The 25,863-nt window shown below is 51.3% G+C and overlaps 2 protein-coding genes and 2 non-coding genes across 5 annotated transcripts; 2 read left to right on the top strand and 2 right to left on the bottom strand.

Annotated features, from left to right (window-relative positions):
* Positions 1 to 460: 460 nt before the first annotated feature.
* On the top strand, positions 461 to 12,044 carry ARL2BP (ARF like GTPase 2 binding protein). 2 transcript variants are annotated; one of them, XM_074583430.1, is made up of 7 exons: positions 461 to 535; positions 2,437 to 2,555; positions 5,063 to 5,124; positions 6,743 to 6,849; positions 7,507 to 7,592; positions 8,803 to 8,899; positions 10,159 to 12,044. In XM_074583430.1, exons 2-7 carry the CDS (start codon positions 2,518 to 2,520, stop codon positions 10,237 to 10,239), a joined length of 471 nt encoding a protein of 156 aa, XP_074439531.1. In that variant the 5' UTR covers positions 461 to 535; positions 2,437 to 2,517; the 3' UTR covers positions 10,240 to 12,044. The 2 variants fall into 2 exon arrangements, with proteins under 2 accessions (XP_074439531.1, XP_074439532.1); XM_074583431.1 differs by having other exon boundaries at positions 523 to 702.
* A 951-nt stretch (positions 12,045 to 12,995) lies between these two features.
* On the bottom strand, positions 12,996 to 19,274 carry PLLP (plasmolipin). The gene is made up of 4 exons (XM_074583428.1): positions 19,124 to 19,274; positions 15,653 to 15,826; positions 15,108 to 15,227; positions 12,996 to 15,028 (listed from the first exon to the last, which is right to left on the bottom strand). The coding sequence occupies exons 1-4, from the start codon at positions 19,244 to 19,246 to the stop codon at positions 14,915 to 14,917; spliced, it is 531 nt and encodes a 176-aa protein (XP_074439529.1). The 5' UTR covers positions 19,247 to 19,274; the 3' UTR covers positions 12,996 to 14,914.
* A 1,128-nt stretch (positions 19,275 to 20,402) lies between these two features.
* TRNAL-CAG (transfer RNA leucine (anticodon CAG)) lies at positions 20,403 to 20,485 on the top strand. Its single transcript has one exon. It is a non-coding gene; the product is annotated as a tRNA-Leu (tRNA).
* A 145-nt stretch (positions 20,486 to 20,630) lies between these two features.
* TRNAL-CAG (transfer RNA leucine (anticodon CAG)) lies at positions 20,631 to 20,713 on the bottom strand. Its single transcript has one exon. It is a non-coding gene; the product is annotated as a tRNA-Leu (tRNA).
* Between the last annotated feature and the right edge of the window lie 5,150 nt (positions 20,714 to 25,863).

Below are 25,863 nucleotides of genomic sequence, written 5' to 3'. Positions count from 1 at the left end.
GTTGCGGTGCCAGAGGCTGAGGCAGGCAGCCTCTGCAAGCAGAAGCAATGCCTCGGACAAGAAGTTGACAAAAAAGTTGTATGAAACCCTGGCGTGCAGCCTTCTGAGGGGTGGCCCACACTGTGCCCGGTGAGGGGGGGCGCCCAAGGCCCTGGCATGGTTTCCTATCCTCCAGCCTTCTCAGGGCCCTGCTCTGCGAGGGCAAAACCCGCTCATACAACGGCTGCATGCATCACAACGAAGCATGTTATCAGTTTTCTTTTTATTTCCTTCCCAGGACCGCCTCTGAGGCCGGGACACTCTAAGCTCATCCCAGGGGGCCGTTGCCGCCCGCCCCGTCAGGCCTGACGGCCCACCATGGCGGCGGGGGCCGCCTTCCCGCCCGCGCTCTCCCATTGGGCCTTCTGGGTTGTGGGCGGGCCCTCCGCACGCCCTCCGCTCTCCGATTGGCTGCGGGCGGGGCGGAAAGGAGCGTTGCCTAGGAGACGGGCGGGCCGGAGGGGCGGGGAGGCGGTGCTGGCTGCCCTGACCGGTGGTAGGTGCGGGGCCGGACCGGGCCCTTCTCCGGGACGGTGGGAGGTGACAGGGGCGAGGCGGCCGTGTGCTTCGGGAAGGGGGAACTGAGCGGGGCCAGCGTCCTGGGCGCCTTTTGGAGAAGGAAGATGACAGCCCGGTTGGCTGGATCCCTTTGGGGAGGGGGAGGTGAGGTGGGCCGGGTGCTGCGTCCCTCTGCGGGGGGGGATTTCCCCCTGTACTGGGCACTGGTGAGGCCCCACCTCGAGTACTGTGTCCGGTTTTGGGCCCCTCACCACAAAAAAGACACTGAGGTGCTGGAGCGGGTCCAGAAGCTGGCGAGGGGGTCTGGAGCACAAGTCTCATGAGGAGCGGCTGAGGGAGCTGTTCAGCCTGGAGAAAAGGAGGCTGAGGGGAGACCTTCTCACTCTCTGCAACTCCCTGAAAGGAGGGTGTAGCCGGGGGGGCGGTCTCTTCTCCCAGGGAACAGGCGACAGAATAAGAGGAAATGGACTCAAGTTGTGCCAGGGGAGGTCGGTCTTTTCTCCCAAAGAACAGGCAATAGGACAAGGGGAAATAGACTCAAGTTGCACCAGGGGAGGTTTAGGATGGAGATTAGGAAAAAGTTTTACACTGAAAGGGTAAAATGAAAGCTTTGGAACAGGCTGCCCTGGGAAGTGGTTGAGGCACCATCCCTGGAGGTATTTAAAAGATGGGTAGACATAGTGCTTAGAGATATGGTTTAGTGATGGTTTTTGACGGAGTTAGGTTGATGGTTGGACTCAATGATCTGAAAGGTCCCTTCCAGCCTCGGCAATTCTGTGACAGGGCTGGCAGCTTCGCTCTCCCCAGGAGCCAGGACTGAGAAGGGGGAGGCGAGGGTCATGTTCATACCTCCTGTGCCTTGGTGTGATAGAGCTGGCTCCTGCCCTCAGCCGGCTGCTCTGAAGGCCAGCATTGGGTATAACCCAGCAAGGGAGGCGGGAGCAGAGTGTCCCCAGTGCACACCTAGAAACCAGCTGGCCCTTCTCACTGGCCCTGTGATGCTGTGTGCCCCATCCTGTGTGATGGGTCAGCAACTGCTGACAGCCACAGCCACAGGGCCTGGCCAGGGTGCAGCCCAGCACTGGCCAGAGTCCCTGGCTGGCACATGGGATCACTGTCCAAAGCCTGGCCTGCGAGCTCCCTGGGACTGGGGTGGCATCTTCATCTTATCTGGCATCATTTTTGTGTGTCTTTCTAATAGTCACAGATGCTTCAGGAGAAAAGATGTAAAGGTTTTATGAGGAGCGGCTGAGGGAGCTGGGGGTGTTCAGCCTGGAGAAAAGGATGCTGAGGGGAGACCTTCTCGCTTTCTGCAACTCCCTGAAAGGAGGGGGTAGCCGGGGGGGTTGGTCTCTTGTCCCAAGGAACAGGCAACAGGATAAGAGGAAACAGCCTCAAGTTGCATCAGGGGAGGTTTAGATTGGATATTAGGAAAAATTTCTTCACCAGAAGGGTTGTCAAGCACTGGAACAGGCTGCCCAGGGAAGTGGTTGAGTTGCCATCCCTGGAGGTGTTCAAAACATCTGTAGATGTGCTGAGGGACGTGGTTTAGTGGTGGACTTGGCAATGTTAGGGTAACAGTTGGACTCAATGATTTTAAAGGTCTTTTCCAACCTAAACAATTCTATGATTTTGAAACCCATTACGGAAACTTAACTGTGTGGTTTTGAGCCTGTTCTCTTAGTAGAAACAGGCGGAGAAAATTCGTAGAAAACTTGAGTTATTACAGAAAAGAAGTAGCAGTAACTTTGGAAGAACAAGACTTTGAAATGCCTACATCTAAAAATAAGATATTCTCTTCTGAATCACTGTTTGAGAAGTGTGTGGTAATTTAACAATTTAATTTGTATTAATGTTAAGTCACATGTTATTCCTTAGTACTTCATCTGAAAAGAAGAGATAACAACTAACAGCAGCAATATAGCAAATTGCTTGCTCCAGTCTGGTTATGCAGTAACGATGGAGACTTCTGATGAAGAAAACTTTGGTGTAGCTATGTGAGTATGCTACATTCTGTGTCAGATTTTCAATAAGCTAATTACTAGTTAAAATGCCTTAATAGGAATATAATTTCATGAATGAATTTATACTACACGAATTACCAGATTCTGCTTCATAGGAGTGCAAGGGTGCAGAAAAATGAGAACATCCAGGAGGGGGTAACATCAGTTCAGAATTTAGGTGAAGTCAAACTAAATACAACTGCAATGAGCATAGCACCAGATAGCCCTGGCTGAGTGATCAAAATAAACACCGTAAGGCTGCAAACTTGGGGGGTTTGTATTAATTTAAAATTCAAAATTTCTCTTTCCTTTTCAAGAACATATGTTGTCTTATATTGCGGATTCTGGGAAGAGGCTATTCCTCTGTGTTTAGATGCACTAGATGTTCTACACATGTGAGACCTTTTACAGGTCAACCAAATTTTACACTGGTAGATGCTAGGAGGCTACTTTGCTCCACATTTGTCTGGCATACTCTTCTCCTAAAGCTTGTGGCAAAAGGGGACGTGTCCCTGTGCCTCTGTCACTCTAGTTCATAGATTTAGTTCTTTCAGTCTACAGACTCTCAAATGGCCAAATTGGATGTTTCTACTCACCGTTATCTCCCGCACTAGCCAAAGACTCAAACGGAAATTGACTGTCAGGGCAATAGGTTGATTTTGATTTTTTTTTTTCTTCCTCTCAGGACAACATTTTCTATTTATTTCTCTCTCCAGTATTTGTAATTCGTATCAGATATGTCTTTATCCCCCGTTCCTAATACATGTTTGTGTTAGGAATGGTTTTCACACTAGCCCTTGAGAAGGATAGTCTTGCGAGGAAGACAAGATTCAGGCATCCAAACTGCCTGGGCTTCTTCAGCAGTGCAGGTTGTGCTGGCCTAGACTAGACATGGTGAGGTGACAAAGGCTTAAGCTGCCAGATTTGTGAGCATGTGTTTCTTCAGGTGTGGGGATGCAGGTGTGTTGTATAGAGAGACGGAATCACTGCTATTTTGGAACAGTTAAAATTCCATGATTCATTCCACAAGCTTAAACTGGGGTTTAAATTAATACTTTACATTTTCTGCTACTGTTAGAGTAAGCTATAAAACCAATAGTAGCACATTTTTGGAGGGGGAAAAAAAAAAAGAGCAGAAATTATCCACAGCGAATTCTCCTGTCTTTGCGTGTACGCAGAAAGCCATGAGCCCCGTTGCCTCAAGTCCCAGGTGTGATGCTCAGAGTATGTAGTGCTTCGACTGGCCTGTGCCAGCTCCTCTCCTGGTGGTGTCCTGCCCTCTGGTGGAAGAGCACGCTTTTCCACTCCCTTGCCTTGGCTTTGCTCTCCCAAGGCTAACAGATCAGAAACGTTGCTAGAACATCATTGGTGATCGAATGCCTTTTTAAATCAAATATCTTTTCATTTTTCCTGGTTAGAATGAGCCCTAAGGCTCATTATAGTTAGACTTTTGGTTAACCTGTTGGATTCATTTCACTGGGCTATTATTCAATAGCCAAATAAATTTAATGAGTTTTTCAAATCTTAGTCTGAAAGGGTGTTCTGCTCTGTTTACTAAAGAGAAATTTGAAAGAGAACTAGAGAGACTTTAAATAGTGCTTTAAGAGAATTTAAATAGTGCTTTTGCTGATCACAGCTAATGTTTTTCTTAAAGACAAAAGTCCTGTGATGCTTTTTCCCCTCACGTGTGAGAAAAGCCTTTCATCTACTGGAGAATATAGGAAGAGTTCATCCCTCACTACAGATGAGCTCTGAATGCCCAGGCCCAGGGGATCCTGTGGATTCTTTGCTATGTCTGAACAAGCTGCACAATAATAGATTTAGCAGAGGTATCCAGAGCCCTGAAATGCTGGCACCAAAGGTGTCTTCCCTAGATGACTTCAGATCCATAATGGCGTTTAGTATTTGCTCATGATAGAATGACCTTAGGAGTTTATGCCATTTATTTGTAGCATGTAGGATGTTTCTTGCATAAGGAAATTATTTACATTTCTTCAGTTATACAATATTTGTGTATACATTGAGTTTAAGTGGTTCCACAAGACCAAATATTTCAAGATATTCTCTAGAGTGTCTAGAGTTCCATGATCACCATGTGGAGTTACAGAGGAAAGAGAGCAGAAGGAAAGCTTGTGGTAGCAGCCTGGATTTGTGGGTTGGAAAATGCTTAATTTGCTGTTCTAATTACACTCTTCACATCCTTCTGCACCAGGACTAGAATTACCTTGACAGTAATGCCAGTAAAACAACATTTATTTTTCTTCAATTAGGCACCTTACCGGGGGTAATACAGTAGACACCTGATGAGAATCGCCATGAAGCAGTCTTATCATCAGTGTCATGGATTATTTTGCAGGTTGAAACTAGGAAATTATTCACTAATCTTGTAATTACTGGGCTTATTTGTGCTTGGGATTTTGTTAACACTTTTTAATTTTAACTTTTCTTTCTGCTGTGGTTGAAATATGTATTTATACAGTACCATCTTTCTTTGCTTTCAGCTCCTCCCCTTCTGACGCAGAGTTTGATGCAGTTGTTGGGTATCTGGAGGATATCATAATGGGTAAGCTCTGCAAGTAGTTATAGACAACAAGATGAGCGCTAAACGTATTGCAAGCTGCTCTTCTGTTAGCAGATATACAGAGCCAAAATAGCCCTTGCCTGCTTCGTGGAAGCTGTTCCTCCTTTGTTCCCCTGGCCCCTAACCTGCTAATGTAGCAAAAATATACACAAAAGTCTTTTGTGTGCTGTTTGAACAAAAGGGTGCTTATGAGTCTTTAAAATTATTCTCTGCGTCACTGCAATACACTCCTTCGTAAATAAACACTAAAGACACTTGTAAATCTCACACAGAAATCCAATCTGTCTGGAATTTTTATACCCTTTTGTGAAGTGGGTGGAGGAGGCTGTGAGAGGTAGCCTTCCCTTCCCAGCTCTGCCTGGACCTCTCCTCCTGTGTTTGTCAGGATATTCTTAGAAGATGCCGTGCTTTGTCCAGGCAATTTGCTGTAGTGCCAAGCTGTTGCTACTGCAGGCAGCCTGTTGTAATCTGCAATATAAGGGCCCGTGCTGCAGTTTAAGCATGTTGTTCCCTGTCCTGTCTCTGCTGAACATGGAGAGCAGCGTATATCCTCTGTTCCTGCTGCAGCATTGCAAAACTGGAGATGGGTGTCAATCATGTCTTGCCACTTTTCACTTTTTGAGACTATCCTTCTGAGTTGGTTTTGTTGCCTGTAACTTGCGTGTAACGTGGCAGGACCTTTTCATAGCAAGAATGTTAAATGGCGGCAGTCTCATCGTGTGAGCTTAAGCAATAAAAGGTGCTACATTCTCAGAACCATAATTTTAACTGAGAAGTCAGCGTGTGCAAGGAACTAGTGTACAAGGTGCCAAGACAGAATTCATGGTAATCGGCCATCAGCTACTTCATAAGAACAGCATATAAACTTTTTGACCACATCCTTCCCAGAGAGATGTAGATTCTGCAGCCGGGGTTTGCCTGGTGATGTAGTTGAATCTGGAGAAATGGTAACTAAATTAATTTTGAATATGTTAGGGTTTAGAAAGCTGAGACTAGTGTATTTTAATGCAGTATTTATATTTATACCTGTTCTGTTGAATTCACAGGTGACCTACTGCGTTCATTTTTATTCTTGTTGCCTTCCACAACTGGAAAAAAAAAAATCCTCAGCAATTCAAAATTAATCCGGGAGTTTCACTAATATTTTGAATTCTTGTAGGGAAGAGGTAATCACTTTTGATGACTTGAGAGCCTGAACAAAAAGGGGTTCAGAATAAATAACCTTATTAATAAAACATAAAGGAGGAGGACTTTTTTGCTAATACTGAGTGTAAATGAAACTTAGAATGAATTGTAGACCTTGCTAGGTGGCCGTGTTCGTCCCGTTCCATTCTGAATACACATCTGCTGTGAAAATGCAGACTGATGTGCTGCTGCCCTGACTCCCACGGCGCTGCCCTCTGCCAGCAGCCTCTGTCTCTCGCAGATGGGTCAGAAGTGGTGGCTCAGTGGCAGCTGCGGCACTGGAGTGACTGACCCTGCACGTGTGCAGGGCTCTGTGGTTACAGCGGGGAAGCGGAGGACTAGTGAATGTGGGGTTTGTGTTACAAAAAGAATGACTACACTCGTAACTTTATGATGCATTTTTGTTGTGGTCCAGATGATGATTTCCAGTTAATACAGAGGACTTTTATGGAGAAGCACTACCAGGAGTTTGATGACTCAGAAGAAAACAAGCTCATCTATACTTCTATTTTTAATGAATATGTAAGATGCTTTTTTGTATGTATTGCTTTTTTATTTATATTAAAGCCAGCGTCAAGTACTGTGTTCTTGGGTTGACATGCAGCAGAGCCAACATACTGCCTGCTGTCTCTTTCTGCAGCACAGTCATGATCTGTGAGCAAGAAAGATGTTTTCTGGAGCTCTAAGTTCCTTTCTCTTCATTTCACCTGAAAATTTCTGTACGTGTTTCGGAAGTTGTATAACTTTCTTGAATAGAACTTTAGCTTGTTGCTGTAGCAGATAATGTGCATAACAAAGTTTGTTCTTTTCCAATTGTATTATTTCCTGTCTTGGACACTTGCATTGCATTCTTCATGCAAAGCATAATTATATATAATTATACAACTATACCAGCCTACTAGTCAATACCATTAAACGAGTTTAAAATAATTTGCTGCTAGATACAAATAGTCAGTGCTTGTTGTCACCGATATTCCCAGCAAAAATGTTCAGCTCAGTGCCTCAGTGGTGGTGTAAATAATTGAACTAGGTCTTCTAGCTAAGGAATCTGTGGTTGTTTGCCTAGTGAGGATAATTCGACGTGTCAGTAAGCTGTCAGTGTTAAGATGCACTATTTTGAAGTCTGCTCCTGAAATTTGATATCATATTATAGGGGTGTTTTGTTTGTGTTTTTTTCAGATTTCTTTAGTAGAAAAATACATCGAAGAAAAATTGCTTGATCGGATTCCTGGTTTTAATATGACTGCTTTCACAATGTCATTGCAGTAAGTCTCTGCTTTGCTTTTGATTGGGGGGGAGCGGCTTATGTGTCTTTCAGTTAATTCTTTTTATCTAGATTAAACCTTAGATTTGACAGCTCTCCCTTTAGAAAGAGGTTCCTCTTTAATTAAAAAAAAAGTGTTCATGCAGGCAATGAGTGACCACTTTTCTTGCCTTCAGCATGTCCTGCTACTCTGCATTTCTGAACTGTCGTGCTGAAATATAGTGGATTTTAAGGAATAGGAAAAGAAGTCAGAATGAGAACACTGGAGGCTTTTCATAATCATTATCACTTTGAAGCCAGACCCGTAAAAGGTTAGGTCCCATTTATCTCATTTAGGGTCTGTGTTGGGCACTTAAATAGCCTAGTCGTCTTTCAGGAGTCGTGTGATGAAATGCCTTTATTGTAATTCTTGTACAAAGCATTCATAGAAGAGTTTAGTTTGTCTTAAGCTTTCGCGTTTGGTCACTTTAGCTTAACCAACTTCATGAAGAGATCACTTTTGAAAGATCGCGTGTAATTGGGAACTGAATATCTTAAAATATTTGAATCAATTTGATTTTTAATTTTTTTAAATAAGACATTGGGAAGTTACTGTGAATACACATAGTACGTTTAGAAGATAGACTGTTTAAGATAAACCTCCTTTTGATAAGAATTAAATAATTAAAAAACAACAAACAAAACCAAGCCTTGACTGTTAAGAAAGTCGTGTTGAAATATGCCAGTGTGGGAGCACAGAGTCTTCCTTCCAAAATGGTTTTATCAAAAGTCCTCTACCAAGTACCATCGGTACAGTCACTTGTTCTTAAGGGATGTGTATGAGCATCCTGTGCCTCTTCCCAACTGTTCCCACCTTCCAAGGGACTGTCAAGCTCTTTCAGTGCTCAAGATAAATAAATAGATAAATGGTAGTTGAGTGTTAATTATCTTGATGTACAGGTCAGTTTCTTTGTCTGGTTTTCAAGGACTGATGTGATACTCCTAGGTCTTGGATTTAGATAAATATAATATATCGATGTACTTAGACTGGAAATACTGCAAAGTAGTGGTTGGCTAAAGTTTTGATTTATGGTAGACCTGTAATAACATTCTTGTTTAAATTTTGATATTGTTCTGCTTGTCCCGGTATCCTTTTTGACCTCATACCATTTTAAAATAACAAATCTATTTCCCCCACAATTTTCTAATTCCCCAACTTCTTCTCTCTATAGACAGCACAAAGATGAAATGGCAGGTGATATATTTGATATGCTTCTCACATTTACTGACTTTCTGGCTTTCAAAGAAATGTTTTTGGATTACAGAGCTGTAAGTATGTCACGTTTCTTATTTTCCTTGGCGTAACGGCTGTTGTTTTTGTGTAGCTCTGCCTGAGAGTACCAAAGGCAGTGTTACTACAGTAGGTAGCCGCATTTATTCAAAGGCTGTACAGGGTCAAAAGGAAAATAGCTTCACTTGAGTGGGTATTTAAACTCAAAATGCACACTTAATAATTCCAGAAAACATGAATGAAGCTGGCATGTGGAGCAGTTCTTCAGAAACACACACTGTCTGCATCTTTGAATGTTGATTTCCAGCTGAACATAGGGGACCAATTTTTTACTATGTGGTGACCGAGCGGTGGCACAGGTTGCCCAGAGAGGTTGTGGAGTCTCCATCCTTGGAGATATTCAAAAGCCATCTGGACACAATCCTGAGTGGCCCTGCTTGAGTGGGAGTTGAACCAGATGACTTCCAGAGATCCCTTCCCACCTTGACCATTCTGGGATTCTATGATATGGGGGAGTTTTGTTTGGATTGTGGGGGGTTTTTTTCCCAGCCAATACAAAATTAGCTTTTTAAGCTTATTCCATTTGTATTGCTTCTCCTCTCTGTCCAGGCTGGAGAAACAAACAAACAAACAAAAGCATTAAGGTTTTTCAATGAGCTTTTCCCTGGGGAAATGAAATACATATAAACACTCTCCAATGTCTGTCCAGTCACATTTGGCAAAGGAGCAAGGACAAAAGAGTCAAAGTTGTTGTCAGAATTGTGCTCTCTGCAGCCTGCCCCCACCCCGTTAAAGTGTTGTGAAAATGGGGGCAGGTTGAGGAGGAAGAGGCAGCCCGTGTCTCGGCAGCGCGAATAGTTTCAGTTGGGGTTTGCACCTTTGAGGGTCTCCTGAGAGGCAAACCACAGAAGGTAGATGCCATTAGTTCCCCACAGAAGCTAGATTTCACTAGTTCCTTGAGCACTGGGCGAGCCTGCTGGCTGCGCGTTCTTCACCAGATGTAAGCAAGCCTCTGCTCTGAGCTGGGCAGAGCGGCAGTGACCTTACTCCAGGGATTCCTGCACAGCCTCTTCCTCACGTTTGGGTTCACCTACCGATACAAATAGTAGAAGATAAATGCTCTGCTAGGCATCTTCAGCTCTCACAGCAAGCTGTGTGCAATCATGGATGCTCAGGCAATGCGTAGTTTTATATTGATTTGATGTAACAAACAGAATGTTAATTGTCTGTTTCATTTTTGGAACTCGCTCCAAAACAACAGTGAGTCAAGGATTTCTTTTTCTTCCATTTTTTCTAGGAAAAGGAAGGTCGAAGTCTGGATTTAAGCAGTGGGTTAGTGGTGACTTCATTAAACAAATCATCAATATCCTCCTCCTAGAACAGTTTATGCACTACTTTCCTTCTCCAGATGAGCGCTGCTGTTTTCGTTTGGAAATTAAAACACTAAAGGTCATGAGAATCAAGGTGCTTTTACATGATGAAAACTCATTCATCCTCCAGATTATACCTTCAGAGGCCTGAACCTAAAAACATGTTTGTGAATTCTCGTTAGTATTCCGTGACCACAGAAGAAGAAATTTCCAACTCTACCAGAGTAATTTTTTTTAATAAATACATAGTATTTGTACACCAGCCCATCCGTTGCACATGCTGAGAAGCCCAGCGCGCTGAGAGGACAATAAATAGGCCTGTGCGCGTGTTATTTGGGTTGGGATCTTCACCATCTTCCCAGAACACAGAACTTTTCAGAATCAAGATGGCAGTGTAAAAAGAATATGTCCCTCCAGCTCTTGGAAGGACGGATGCGAATACATAACCTCTGAGTTCCTCTCTGTCAGTGTTTTGTTGTTTGTTGGTTGTTTTTTTAAAATACTTTAATATGATCTTAAGTGCTCCAGCTTTCTAATGGAAGAATATGTTTTAATATGTAGATATTATCGCATGAGGCTGTCTCTCCGCTCTGACAATTGACACGCCAGTGTGTAAATCCGTCTGCTCTCTGGCTTTTCTAAGTCTCATCCTAAACGTGCAAAGTTCTCCCGTTCACTTCAGTTCCGGCCCCAGCTGTTCTACATTTGGGCAAAATAACGACGATAAACCTAAATCTGGCCTGGCTGTGCAATTTCTTACTTTCTTTTTGGCAGTGGCATGGCTGCATTAGTTATAGTAATATAAGCTCGGTGGTAGGTTGGGCACAGAGGTGTTTACCACCGTGTCATTTACTGCTCTACATAGCATGTTGATTAAAAGGCGTGGGTTTGCCATTAAACTGTTAGCAACCTTAGGGCAGCAGTGCATTTTGCCATAAGCCTGTTGCAAAACCCCAGGTGCATCTCTCTTGGCGGTTGGAATTAAGCTGCATTCGGCGCTACAGGGAACCTCCGTTCTTACGCTGTTCGGACACGTTCATCTGCCGCTTAATGACGTGCTGAGGCAACACGAGAGCACCTCTTTAAAGGCCTAAGAGTAGATGGAATGGCAGGATGGTGAGCAGAACCCTCTGTCCCACAGCAGGTCAGTGCAGCGGGGGAGATGCCCTTCGACAGTGGTGAAGGTGCCGGTCGGTGGCTGTGTCCTGGTGAGAACCTACCCTAGACAGAGCAAAATTACGGCCAGGCCATGACAAATTTTTGTTTGTGGACAAGAAACATCTTACAAGAACAAACGAGGTGAAACTGTTCCTGTTGATGCCTGACAGGGATTTCAGCAGTACCAGGATTGTGTTCTTCAACTGAAATACTGGTGAAGACTGCTAGCCGTGCAGGCAAAAATAAACTATACTTAACATTACAAAATAGGATAAAATTAAACAGGCTTGTGGACAGACCATAAAGGCTTTTTAAAGGCTGGCTAGCAATGCTGAGTATTTTGACTCTGTATACCAAATTTATGAGTGCTGCAGTAATTAATCTCATTAAGTTTCTAGTATGTTGTGCTCATGGCTCTGCAGTTTTTTGCCTGGAATTGTGCTAGTATGTTGAAATCTCCTTTGTAAGTGCCCACACCCTGATAACACGCACACACTTCCTTTTAAAAACAAAAAAACAACCCTCAACCCCTAAACAAACTATTCTTTCAGAATTATTATTATTTTTTTTTATCTCCTTCAATAAATTGATTCATGTCAGATCTGAATGATAACAGCCAGAAGCTGAAGCAAAATTAAAAATTGCAAGAAATGTCTTTGGGCTTGGGTTTTTTTCTTTCTCTCTCTCTTTTTTTTTTTTTTTTTTTTTTAAAGAAAGGGGGTTAGATTTCCTTCTGTGTGTGTTTTGATCAAAAGCAGTTCTGCTGGCTTTCTGTTTGCAAGGGCACGTAGCCATAGGACAAGGGGCAGTGGTTTAACCTAGAGCAGGGCGGGTTTAGATGAGACATTAGGAAGAAGTTCTTTACACTGAGGGTGGGGAGACACTGGCCCAGGTTGCCCAGAGGGGTGGGGGAGGCCCCATCCCTGGAGACATTCAAGGCCAGGCTGGATGAGGCTCTGAGCAACCTGATCTAGTTGAAGATGTCCCTGCTCACTGCAGGGGGGTTGGACGAGATGGCCTTTAGAGGTCCCTTCCAACCCAACACGTTCCATGATTTCTATGATTCTGTTCCGGCGAACACCGCTCAAGCTGAGTTTGATTCTCTTTTCAGCAACAGTAACCTGCTAAGGCACCCTGAGTACATCCCCCGTGAGGCGAGGTTGTGGCGCGGTGGTTTGGAACGGGTGACAGCAGTGCCGGCCGTGACGCTCCATCAGCTGGCGGCGTCCCACCGGGATTCGCGGGATTTTACAGCTCTCCCGCCGGGGCTGGGAAAAGCAGCTTTGCCCAGGAGCCCAGAAGTCAGTGCTCCGGTGTGCGTGAGTGGTTAGCAAGCTGAGACGATGCGCCCAGGTGTTTATTCCCAGAAAACAAACAAACAAACAAAAAACATTAGAACATTGGGTCGTGTTTTTAATACAAACTAGATGTGGCTCCCCTGCTGTGTGGATCCTGAGGTTGACATGAGAGAAATATAAAAGGTTTAAATCTTGTTGTTTTTCTGTTGTCAGTGTACGGACCCAAGTTCCTCAGTTAACTCCTACCTCTTTATATAACGTTGATTTTTTGATGTTGGGAACAGATTTTATCAAATTTTAAAAGAATACTGTTGACATATTTTATTTGTTAATTGTTGAGCTAGGATAATTATTTGCAGCTGAAACTAAAAATATCCCTGTCGTTTTGTTTTTTTCCTGAACAAAAGTTTTTATTCTTTTCCTATTACAATTGTTTCAATTAATTACTTAATTTAATGGCCGTACAAGCGAATACCTCAGGCGGTTGTATTCTGAAGGGAGTTCTGTTGTATTTGAAGCGAGGTCTCTTGTAATTTTCTGAGGCTACAAGGCAGAGTTGGGGGTGAATTCTTATTTGGATGGGGAAAGGTGTCAGTGTTTCCTGCAATACCTTTCTCCCTCCATGCCGCTCTCTTCTGCCTGTGTTCTGTCGGCTGCTGTTCCCAGGGTAACTTGTCCCTGGCTCGATGCATTTTTCCATCAGGCAGAGGGGCTTTTTAAGGAGATTAAATTTCTCTGTGTAATGGACTTCCTGCGTGTAAGCCAGACTTCACCTTTGGAGAGTTTTAACGCTGTCATAACAATGCATGAAGAGGCTAATTTTCTTCGTGTTACTGATTTTTATACACCTATCCACAGCTGTGGAAACCAGACCCTTCATTTAGCTCACTGAAAACCGAATGAGGGCAGATGGGCCCGGGGCTAACGCAGTTTGTCCAGTCCTTTGCAATTCACACCGTCCATTGCTGCAGTTAAATTTCCTGAGCCCCCGTGGACAAGCTGTTAAAACTTTTCCCGTGCAGAGCATGTGCTAAATTTTGCAGTGTAGCTCGCCGTGCACCAGCTTTCCTGCATAGAAATATCCCGAAATGAATTGAACCCATTTCACCTGTTTTTATGAGCTTGTGCAAGGAGGGTGTGAAGGGAAAGGTCGCTGCGTCTGTCTGGGACTCACTTCTAGTTCTGACAAACGCCAGCCCGCGTCCCCAAGAAATGAAAGGTGAGTTTGTCACCATGCAGCGTGGTTCTGCGTTCTCCTGGGGCACTCTGTGTGTCCCCAGAGTGTTGGCAGACTTAGTTTTAATTTTTGAATAACACCTGTAGCTAATGGGCAAAATTGACTTGCCGGTTAACAGGTGGTGCTGTGAACTGGTGGTGCTGAGCCTAGAGGAGGAGGGAGCGCGTGGAAGCCCCCGGCACCTCTTTCGCGTTCTCGCCATCTTGGACGCAACGCTGTGTGTGCTCACATGTGTGTGTGTGCGCGTGCGGGTGCGTAGGTAAAGCAAAGCACGGCGAAGCCTCGGACTTGCCGCCTCCTGCCTGGGGCCAGGCTGCGGTGCCTGTGGGTGGCGGGAAGGGGCAGTCGCCTCTGCCAGTGACATCTCTGCTGCCCGCTCTGCGCTGTGCTGTGTGTCCCGCCTTCTCACGAGACGGAGATTTTATTGACAGGCTCCAGAGCTGGCTTTAGGAAGATTTTTATTTAAAGCATAAAATTTGTGCTTCCATTTTTAGAAATCAATACAAGAAGAGTTTAGATGTTTTCCTTTGCTTAGCCTACATCCTCCAGCTATGCTGCTGTTTATGTATCACGTTAATTGGAATTACGCTGTAGCTGCAAATGGCCAGAGACAGGAGCCTGGGCTTGGTTTAGTGAATTTTAGTACTGGAATGTGCCGAATTGGCTGAGCCCCGTCAGCGGAGCTGCTCCGGTGAGGATCTGGATGAACCCCAATGATGACGATGACGAGCAGAAGCTTCAGCCTCCAGCGAGTCCGTGTCCTCCCAGCGAGGCTGTTGGTGACGGCGCTGGTAGGTTTGTGCCGTGGGCACATCAGCTGGAAGCATCATCAGAGACCCCAGAGCAGCATCCATGCGACCCGGTACTGACCATCGCTGCCAGCACAGGCTGGTCCAAGAACGAGACCTGGTGGCACGCAAGGCTACGAGCCACCGAGCCCGGCATGAGCTGACCCAGGGTGGCCTATGGCTGGGCTTTGCTGTCCACTCCTTACGCGTGGTCAGTCACTTGGCTGGTGGCCGCGTTGCTGCCGAGCCCTTTCCAGGCGCGGAAGCTGAAGAAGGTGCTCACCCCGTAGGCGATCATCGTGAGGCAGGCGAAGAACTGGAAGAGGAGCACACCCCATGTGTGAGCGCGGTGGCCACCCCAGCCCCGCGGCCCTCATCTTCCCATTGCTACTTACAGATGCCGCAGCTCTCCGGTTGTAATCCCACTGCCGCCAGGACGTAGGCTGGACGGCGGCCGCGCATGTTACGAAGGCGGTGATGTACAGGACAGTGGCTGTAGCGTTGAAGATCATCAGCTGGGGAAGGCAAAGAGGAGGTCGTGAGGTCTCGGCTCAGGCTTGTATGTGCTGGGATGAGCAAAAGGCTCAGTTTCCCGTTCCTCCCTCTTCCCCAGGAAAACCAGAGAAGGGACCAGCCCCTTGAACTGGGACCAAACCTCAGGCTGACGTCTCATTAAATGCACCCCAGGTTGTGCTGAGAGGTTTCACACCATGACTGCAGCAGTGACGTGGTGGCTGTTACTTTCTGGATTGATACAGGGCTCCTTGTTTTGAAAAATTTCTAAGCAATTGAGGGGCAGAATGAAACAATGTCATTGTGCAAAGTGCAGGGGACTTTGTTCCATCAGCCCAGGAGAGCCTGAAGCCCTGGTCCTCTCGGACCATCTCCCCAGGATGTTTCCCACTCGGTTTCCCCCCCTCACTCCCTCTTGGCTACATACCACGAGGGGCCAGGGGATCATATAGAACTTCAGCGGAAGTTGCAGGAGGTAAGTCACGAAGAAAAGGACTGTTAATATCCAGAAGAAGATGGACACGAACATCACCCATCCATATGCCGCGTGGAGGTGGTACGTTGTGTCGGCAATGAGCGCCCACACCAGTAAGCCGAGCACCTGCGGGGTGAAATGGGGAAGTGTTCAGGTGGTGGTTCCTGCAGGTGGAAAGCTGAGCATGGCCCAGGAGCCCGCGCTCACCAGCACCTACGGTCGTTGGGTCACCCTGGCTCCAGCAAAGCGGGGACATGCGAGAGCCGCAGAGCAGGGCTGGGCCCTGGGGACAGCTCAGGACGGGGAGCCCCCCCGGTACCCTCGTTGCTCAGGGATGGGTACAAACCCAGGAGCTGGTACAGGGATGTCCTGCAAGGCAGGATGGGTGAAACATGGGCATCCTCATCACCAAAGGTCCCTTCTCAACCAAGAAACCGCCATGCCCAGAGCCACTCTGTGCAGGTGCTGGCTCAGCTTTAGGGACATCTCATGGGCTGGATGAGAGCTGGACACGGGGGCTGCTTGGGGCCCCAGCTCAGCCTTGACCTCTCCCAGGTGCAGCATCATTTAGAAAAGAAAAAAGCAAGCTTCTCGGCTTCCCTCCGCTGTTTGGTCAGGTCTGGTCTGGTCTGGTTTATACCTCCTGTATGTACACCTTCCAGGGCTCACCTTTCCCCGTTAAGCAGGTTTAACTGCATAGCAGTTACAGCACCCTGTGCCTGCAGAGCGACCCACAAAAAAAACAGGTAGGTGAGTCTGTTCCTGGGTCTGCTCAAGGACAAATAAGCAGAACCGGGTCAGGGCCGTTTTCTCCCCTCCCCGCAGCCCCTGGCACAGCCGCAGGGCAGAGGCGGTGGCAGGGAGCAGATGCCTGGCAGGCAGGGATGGAAGAGCCCAGCCTGGGTGGCGTTGCATTTATTATTTTTTTCTCTTTCCCCTGTGCTGTGTCCGCCCCTGATCTCTGGACCCTGGAGGAGATGCAGCCCTGCTTCGCCCGCAGCCATGGGGACGGGGAGCAGCTGCCTTCACCATCCCCTTCCCGGGGAGCTCCCTGGAGCAGCAAGTTTGTGGGTGTATTTTTACTTAGAAATGCCCTAACCCACGATGGAGCAAGCAGAGGCTGAGACACCGGCACATAGCGACGGCGCCTGGAAACACAAAGGCTGTTGCGAAGCAAATGGTGCTTTCTGTGATTTGCCCTGTTCGTTCCGCAGCCTCAACCACAGCCCGTGCCCTGAGAGACAGAGCCGGGGCTCCGGCAGCTGGGGGAGGGCTGGGGAGCTCTGCTTCACCGTCCTTCATCACCTCCTGGCTGGACCAGAGCGAAGTCGGGAGCCTTCCCGCCGCTTCCTTCCGCTTGAGCGTGGTGAGACACTGGCCCAGGTTGGCCAGAGAGGTGGTGGAGGCCCCATCCCTGGAGACATTCAAGGCCAGGCTGGATGAGGCTCTGAGCAATCTGATCTAGTTGAAGATGTCCCTGCTCACTGCAGGGGGGTTGGAATAGATGGCCTTTAGAGGTCCCTTCCAACACAACCCATTCTGTGATTCTATGATTCTATGATTCCTGGGGAGCAAGGATGCTCCAGCCCTGCACCCTCCACATTTCCCATCACAAGCGAATGCCCCAGGAAGACGCCCATGGCAAGGCTGGGGTGAGAACATGTCCCAGATGCAGCAATGGTGTATTCTGGTTCCCAGCTGGGGTTGGGATCTCTTTGGGCAGAGCCAAGTGAAGCCCCCAGCACCACCCGGCTCCTGCACTCACCTCCGCTTTGGCAGGGAACCAGCGGAGTCGTCGCCCACCAGTGGGGAGGAGAAGGACTCTTTGGAAAAGCCGCTCTGCCCCTGCGTAAGCGGCATTGCTCATTGTCACTGAAGAAACACAACGGCCTTTGTCCTGCCCAAGTACAACGCCCTGGTGCTCGGCTGCCCCGACAATGCCGCCTTGTCTCTCACATCCATTCCTAACACTCGTGATCGCAAAATATGTATTGGGAAGAAACATGTATAGGAAAAATCCTGGTGTGCTGCAGGAGCGGGTGGCGGCATGTGCGAGCTGCCCTGCTCCGGCGGCTGGGGGGAGAAAAGCAGGAGCCATTCAGAGAGAGGTTTGGGGGGGCAGCAGGGCTCAGCGGACGGGAGCTGGGCGAGCGAGTTTAATGGGACGGCCCCAGCAATGGGCTGGAGAGGTGGGACCAGGTGTGGGGTTGAAGGGTCCCTTCTGCTGATCTTGGCTCCATCTCTCTTTTCTCATCTTCCTGCAAGACACCCCCTGGCAGTGTCCTTCCCCGAGCCTTCCCCGAGCGTCTGCTCTGTGTCACAACCAGCGCAGCCATGCCCAGGGGTCGAAAACTGGAGCAGGGAGCCAGCTGTTTATGAAGGTATTATTAGATGTAAGGAAGTTCTTTACGCTGAGGGTGGTGAGGCGCTGGCCCAGGTTGGCCAGAGAGGTGGTGGAGGCCCCATCCCTGGAGACATTCAAGGCCAGGCTGGATGAGGCTCTGAGCAACCTGATCTAGTTGAAGATGTCCCCTATCATTGCAGGGTGGGTGGACTAGGTGGCCTTTGAAGGTCCTTTCCAACCCAAACTACTCTGTGACTTTGTGATTCTATGTTTCATGGCAGCTGCTCAGGGCATGTCCTGCTGCCGCCCCCCACAGCCACTGCCTGGGGGAGAGGGGACGAGCAAACAGGCTCCCTCCCCGGCAGCAGGGCAGCACCTGGGGCAGACATGGGGGGAGGTCACACGTGGCCCCGCATGCAGCCGAACTCCCACCCCTACCCACACACGTTGCACTGGACGCCCCAGCTCCCACGGGAGAGCAGCAGCAGAAGTTCATTCTGCGGTCGCCCCCGATGCTGAAGCAAAGGAGTAGGCGATGCCGCTGCCTGGTTTTAATGGCGCAAAGACCCTGGGGCTTGTCTGAGAGCGGCCGCCAAAGCCTGGCTGCCGGGGAGGACACCCTGGAGGGCTGAGTCCTGCGGGCGGCACCCCTGGAGCAGCCCCGACACACCTCAGTCGGGGCCACCATGCTTCATACAGCCCCCCCTCCACCCCGGACCCTGCCAGGATGGGACCCCCTGGCTCGTGCCCTGTGGGGATGCCCATGAGGATCGGCCCACACCTGGCGCTGGCATCGAGCTGGGTATCAACCGGGAAAGGGCGTGAGGAGAAGCAGCCAAACGTTCCTCTGGCTTCAGAGAGGGGAGGAGGAGAGAAGCGGGGGGGCTGCGGGATGTCTAATGAGGTTTAGAGGTTAATTGGGGATGGAGAGCAAGGATGGGGCAGGGATGGCAGCCTAAGGGAAACCGAGCCGTTTCCAGCCAGGGCGAGGAAGAGAAGCGTTAGGGTGGGTGATGCGCTGTGGGATGGCCGCCCCCCACCCGAGACCCCCCCCCCGGTGCCCCTTCCTCGCTACTCACGGCCTGGGCGACCATCAGCCCCCCGAGCGGCGAGCGGAGGAAGGCGCCGTCCAGAGTGGGCAGGGCGGCGTAGGGGCCCGGGGAACCGCTGCGGGTCCGCGGGGCGCCGGGCAGCCCCGCCATACCGCGGGCACCGGCACCGGGGCGGCCCCGGGACGCCGCCCGCCCCTCCCCGGGCGGGGCCGGCCCCGCCACCTCCCCCGGCCGTCGCCAGTGGGGCTGCGGGGGGCCGGGCCGGGCTGACCCCCCGCGAATGCCCCAGCATCCCCACAGCGGGGAGATGCCGCGGTCCCTCCCTGCCGCGCCGCCCCGTCCCCTCCGTACCGGGGTCCCAGCACCGGGCCCGGCGCCCCGGGATCCCCCGCCGCCCCCGGTTCTGCTCTGCCCGGGGCATCCCCAGTGCCCCGAGCCGCTCCCGCTCAGCTCCGTGTCCGCCAGCGCCCGGGGCCGCCTTCTGGTCCCCGAGCGTGTCCCGGCTCCTGGGGCTGTTCCTCCCCAGGGCCAGGGCATGTCACCTTGTTGAACCACAGAGCGGTTTGGGTTGGGAGGCACCTTCAAAGGCCGCCTCGTCCAGCCCCCCGCAACGAGCAGGGACATCTTCAACTAGAGCAGGTTGCTCAGAGCCCCGTCCAGCCCGATCTGGAATGTCTCCAGGGATGGGGCATCTCCCACCTCTCTGGCCAACCTGGGCCAGCGTCTCACCAACCTCAACTTCAGCAGGCTCCCGTCAGCCCATTTCTCCAGCCTGTCCAGGCCCCTCCGGATGGCAGCACAACCCTCTGGAGCACCAGACACTCCTCCCACTTCGGTGCCATCTGCCAGCCTGCTGATGGGTGCCCCATCACCTGGATCGTTAATGAAGATGTTAAATGGGACTGGACCCAGTATGGCACCCCCAGCGCTGGTGAGTGGGCTCCAGCTAGGCTTCGTGCCTGGATACCAGCAGCCTGTCTAGCGGGATCTGATTGGAGACGATGTCCAAGGCTGCGCAGAAGCCCAGGTAGACAATATCTGCTGCTCTCCCCTCCTCTGCCAGTCCCATCAGCGAGCTGGGCTCCTCCTCCTGGCTGCTCCTGGTGACCTTCACCTGCCTGGGGATGGATCCCGGGGGGTTCCACCGCCCACCACCTTCCCGGGGGTGGGACGAGGCTGACCGCCCGGTCGCTGGGAGGTGACACCCGCCGTCCCCCACTCACCTGCCCCCTCCCCCCACGACTGCCCCGGCACCACGGCGAAGGGTGGCCTGAGGAAATGCTAGCGCGGAGACGGTGTGGGACGGGTCAGGATGGCCGAGCGGTCTAAGGCGCTGCGTTCAGGTCGCAGTCTCCCCTGGAGGCGTGGGTTCGAATCCCACTTCTGACAGTTCCCTTTTGCCCCGCGCAACGGCAGCTTTTTCCGCCTGGAGGGGGTAATTGAAAAAGAAATTAAACCGCGACACAATTAAACTCAATTAGCTTTAATTAAGGCTTAAAAGCCAGTTCTCCCGCAAGAAAAGATTATTGCGAGTTGTCAGAAGTGGGATTCGAACCCACGCCTCCAGGGGAGACTGCGACCTGAACGCAGCGCCTTAGACCGCTCGGCCATCCTGACAGCGCTGTGGGTCCATCGGCCCCGCGGTACACGAGCGTGCGCTGTGGCGGCTCCCGCTCCAAGTGGCCCCGGCCAGGCCGGAGGGGGTCGGCCGCGCCGGTTGGGCTCCCCCGTCCCCTTCTCCGAGGTTCAGTGGGCGCCGGGGACCTGCACCTTCCTCCCGCCGGGCCGGGGGTGAGGGACCGGCGGCCCCGCTGCGCGCAGGTGTTTGGCCTGACGCTGTCTGTGCCTTCGGGGCTTGTGGCAAATTCTCCACGGGCAAAAAGCTCCTCAAAGGCTGAATAAAATTGTTGTCACTGCCCTGGACAAGTCTCACAACTGGCGTTCCCCACGTAGGAGGGAAACCGCCATGGCCATGCCTGGGAAAGCGGCGCAGGCAGATAAATCATGAGGGAGGGTGAGTTGCCCGCTGGCATCGCTTCCACCTCCTGGCACAAACAGCCCGGGAAAGTCCCTCCAGGGATGGGGACAGGGACGGGGGGAAGCAGGGAAGTACAGCACAATGGTGGGAAGGGTGAGTCAGCGTCCCGCACCTGGCCACCATCACAGAGCCTGGGGCAGCACGAGGACAGGAGACACCCCGACACGCTGGAGGGACGGGATGCCCTCCAGAGGGTCCCCGACAGGCTGGAGAGGTTCGTCTGTGCCAAACTCATGAAGTTCAACTGGGCCAAGTGCAAGGTCCTGCACCTGGGTTGGGGTCACCCCAAGCACAAATCCAGGCTGGGTGGAGAATGGCTGGAGAGCAGCCCTGAGGAGAGGGACTTGGGGGTGTCGGTGGACGAGAAGCTCAATACGACCTGAAAACATGCGTTGGCAGCCCAGAAACCCCCCGCAGCCTGGGCTGCATCCCCAGCAGCGTGGGCAGCAGGGCGAGGGGGTGGATTCTGCCCCTCTGCTCCGCTCTGTGAGACCCCCCTGCAGTGCTGCCTCCAGCGCTGGGGCACCAACAGCAGAAGGACACGGAGCTGTTGGAGCGGGGCCAGAGGAGGCCCCGGAGATGCTGGGAGGGCTGGAGCCCCTCTGCTGTGAGGACAGGCTGAGAGAGCTGGGGGGGTTCAGCCTGGAGAAGAGAAGGCTCCGGGGAGACCTTCCAGCCCCTGCCAGCCCCTAAAGGGGCTCCAGGAAAGCTGGGGAGGGACTCTGGAGCAGGGAGGGGAGCCATGGGACGAGGGGAAATGGTTTTAAACTGAAAGAGGGGAGATTTAGGTGAGATATTGGGAAGAAATTGTTTGCTGTGAGGGTGGTGAGCTCCTGGCCCAGGTTGCCCAGAGAAGCTGTGGCTGCCCCATCCCTGGAGGGGTTCAAGGCCAGGCTGGACGGGGCTTGGAGCAACGTGGTGTGGTAGGAGGTGTCCCTGCCCAGGGCAGGGGGTGGCACTGGGTGGGCTTTAAGGTCCCTTCCAACCCAAATCATTCTATGGTTCTATGATTCTATGACCCTCCACATTGTACACCTGCTTATTTTCTCGTTTAGAAGAGGGACCAGAAATAGCCAACGGTGTCCCTCTGAGGATGTGATTTAAGACAACTATTCGCTATGCGGGCCAGTTGCAGAGAAGTCAGCACATTTCTCTACAGAAAAACAGAAATCCTCTCAGCACCCCTCGGCAGCTCCCACTGCTTCTTCAGGGTATATTTAATATTGGTTTTACGCAATACAAAATGTGGTATTGCATATTTTGGAGAAGTGAGGACTGCTAGAGGACTGAAGGAGATGCCAGCACATGTGGCACATGGGACCAGACCTTGCTGGAACAGGAGGTGGCATGGTCTTGGTTGCACATCACACCGGTGATGAAGGCAAAGCAGATAAAATGTTGCTAAGGAAGAAAAGACCTTGGGCAATCGAAGAACTGTATCAGCCCGTAGACAGCAAAAAGACACAAGGAACCTCACTTGGGAAAAACGGTATGTTCCGTTAAAACCACAAGGTTGCTGGTTGTTACAAAGTGTTGAAAATAAAAAAATAAGTGTCCTTTAGGTGAACTGAGCTCATTGCAATGTGAAAACCACACCTCCACGTCTCAAGCTATAGGCCTCCTCGGCGAGACCTTACTCACTGAGCATGCGTAGGGAGTTACGACTGTGCTATACCTTTAATTTGAAGCAAAAATACCAGTAGCCAACAGCAGCTTGTTGCGAAATCATGAGCTGCCAATAATAAGTACAGCATGCTAATTCATCAGTTTTTGTAAAATAGAAAAGCTTACAATGTATAACCCAGATCTGGGACAACACCATGAGCGGCTGCAGCTGAAACCCCCTCACTGCTGCTGAGCCCCAGGGGGGGACCGAGGCCCGGGTCTGGCCACCAGGCATGCGCTCCCCAGGGGCTTGACTTCAGCCTTTCCCAGAAATGGGCTTTTCCTTGAAATACTTCAGCTGGCAACTCAGAGAAAGATCCGTACTGAGCCTGCCTGCAGCTTCCCACCCTGCCAGCCCATAGGTATGGCTCAGAGGAGCTGTTCTTGGCCGTCTTTCCATGAGGCGCCGCTACGAAAGCAAGCTGGGAGAGCAGCCAGGTGAGGGAGAAGTGAATGGGAGGCGGAAAGGGAAAAAGCCACATCCAAAGTGACATAAACAACCAGTGGAGAAAGCTATTTTTTGAACTTTTCGGTCAGCTCTTTGTCCTGCGGTGAAAGTCCCGGTGGCCTCAGAGGGGAGATGTTTATCTGCGGCAACATGCGGTGTCTCAACCAGCAGGAAATGATAAAGCAGCGCTGAAATCACCTCCTCCCTGTGGCCCCTCGAGGCGCGGGTCCAGCTCCTGTGTGGGATCCGCAGGAGCCTGGTACTTCCACAGGCTGGGCCTGTCCCGGGAGGTCCCTCTCCGGCCCCATGGGAGAATCCCAGCCCCTGGAGGTGCCCAGGACCCACAGGGAAGTCGGTGTTTGGAGCCCCAGTCCAGCCATAGCGGCTCTGAGTGGCGGGAGTCCTTGTGGAGACACTTTGGCAGAGCAGAAGGGTTTGCTAATTAACTCTGGGGTGGAAACAGCAATTTTTAGCATGGATGCTTCAGCTGAGGCAGTAATAACCGCCGCATGATGGCATTGTCTGCTGCAGCAATTGTCTGCGGCGCAACGGCGTCGTCTGCCGCACCATCTCCTTCCAGCTCAGGAAACCCTGCAGGAGCCTTCCCCAGGGCAGAGCGGGACCCTTTCAAAGTGCAACAAAGGACATGTGTCCCTTCCTCCTGGCCCCTGTCACCTCCGGGCTGGCGGGGTCAGTGAGGGGCCCTGGCTGCAGGGCCAGGAGCTGGGGACACTTTGGGTGGGTTTGCCCATTATCAGCCATCCGGTGAGTGCCCAGGGGAAGCAGCGCATCCGTTGTTGATGGGGGGTCTTTCCTCTCGGCGGATGTCTGTCGGCGGTGGCCGGAGGGCTGTGAGGGGCTGGCTGCGCCACTGCCCTGCGCCCCACCCCCCCCCCCAGGGAGCACTTGCCGGTGCTCCCCCATCCCCTCTGTCACAGCTGGGGGGGGGTCCTCGGGGGGTCTCGCTGCCTACAGTCTGGCTCTTCCCTGAATTTCCCCCCGCTGGCCTGCGGCGGGTGAAGCTGTGGTGCTCTGTAGGTGGAGGCCGGGGCTGGATGTGGAGGATGCCTGCACGGAGCACTCTGGGCTGCGTCCAGCTCAGCGAGAAGGGGCACGGGCACGTCAGGTCTTGCAGCAGACGGCTCATTTGGTTTTAGCACACCGGTGTGAGCAGGACTGGCTTCGATCACCAGCCCTGGTTTGAGATCGGCTCTGTCCGGGGGGGGGGGAATTTGTTCCCCAAATAGCGTTTAGAATCCCAAACATTCCTCATCTGCGCTTTCTTTGATTCGCCCCTGCTGCCTCCTCAGGTTGATAAGAGGAATCATGGCTCAGGGCAGAAATATCCCTTGCCCTTACCCCCAGCAACCCCTTTTTAACGATCCCCAGCCAACACCAAAATGCTAATGGGCAGCATCTGTAGCCTGTTGCTGTATTAGGAGGTGAGACAGCTGCATTGACCCTAAAAATACACCCCACGGCCCTTTGGGAGCCCAAGGAGCTCTTGAATCAGGTGGGGGGGGCAGGTGTGATGCTCCCAGAAAGAAAGTTTGGGTAAGGCAAAAGCTGGCTTCACTGGGATCAAGCTGGTGAGGGAGCAGGTCGCTCATGGAGTTATACCTGAGACCTGGTGGGAGTGTGGAGGCTCTGGGCAAAAGCAGAGGAGAAGGGGACACCCTGTTCTTACAACACGGGGTGCAGAAAAGCTGGAGTGGGAGAGGGAAGGGGTCTGGTGACTCCCTGGTCTGGTTGAGCTGGCAAAGGCTTGAAAAGGGTTAAGAGCCCAGGCAGTGAAATGTGCATCTGGGTTCTGGTTTTTTTTTCCCTGCCAAGCCTGTGTTTGTTGTGCTGGTTCATGTAAAGGCTTGTTGGGTGCTGGCAGCGCTGTGGGCTCCTGGGGCTGTTTGCTGCTGCCCTTGTGTGTCCCTGGCCACTGGCAGGGACGCCGGCACGAGCCCGTGTCTGAGGCTTGGCAGAAAGAGCCACTTGAATGAGTGGGGTGGTCTGGAGGACTGTGGTGTCCCGTTTCTGTAGGAGACTGGCTGGGATGTGAAAGCCTGTGGGGCGGGAGGGCTCAGCTCTGACCAGGGGGTGCCAATGGCCCCAGCGCAGCCACGTCTAGCAGGTCGTAGCACTGCACGTGGCAGCTCCTCTTGCCCTTCGGGGCTGGCCTGCAGGTGCCACCGGCTCTCGTGGCGACACCCTCGGGGGTCAGCCCCAGCAGCATCGCGTGAGAGAGCTGTTCTGGATTTCTCCTTCACCCACCATCACGGCTTAACGCTAAGCTCGTGTCAAACTGGTCTGAGGAGATGGGGAGAGGTGAGCATTTCCGAGAAGGCAATAAACAGAGATGCTTTTGGTAAGCTCCTTTCTTGGAGGCTGGCAGCATTTGTGTGTGAACGCATTGGATGGAGAAGTGGGAAGCGTGTATGTGGAGAGGTGATTATTGTCCTGGCCCACGCGTGCCAACAGATGGGCCTGAAGAGCTGGGAGTAACTGGGGCCGCCGCGAAGAGGTGTACGCCTCATCCTCTTCCTCAGCCTGGCCCTGGGCTCTGGCAGAGGTGAAATAGCAGAGCTGTGGCACTTTTCCTGGCCCCCACCTTCTGCCTGCTCT

Source organism: Larus michahellis, chromosome 4 (assembly GCF_964199755.1).
Source record: "Larus michahellis chromosome 4, bLarMic1.1, whole genome shotgun sequence".
NCBI lineage: Eukaryota > Metazoa > Chordata > Aves > Charadriiformes > Laridae > Larus > Larus michahellis.
The sequence above is the reverse complement of the archived record's forward strand: the minus strand, read 5'-3'. Positions and strand labels throughout refer to the sequence as shown.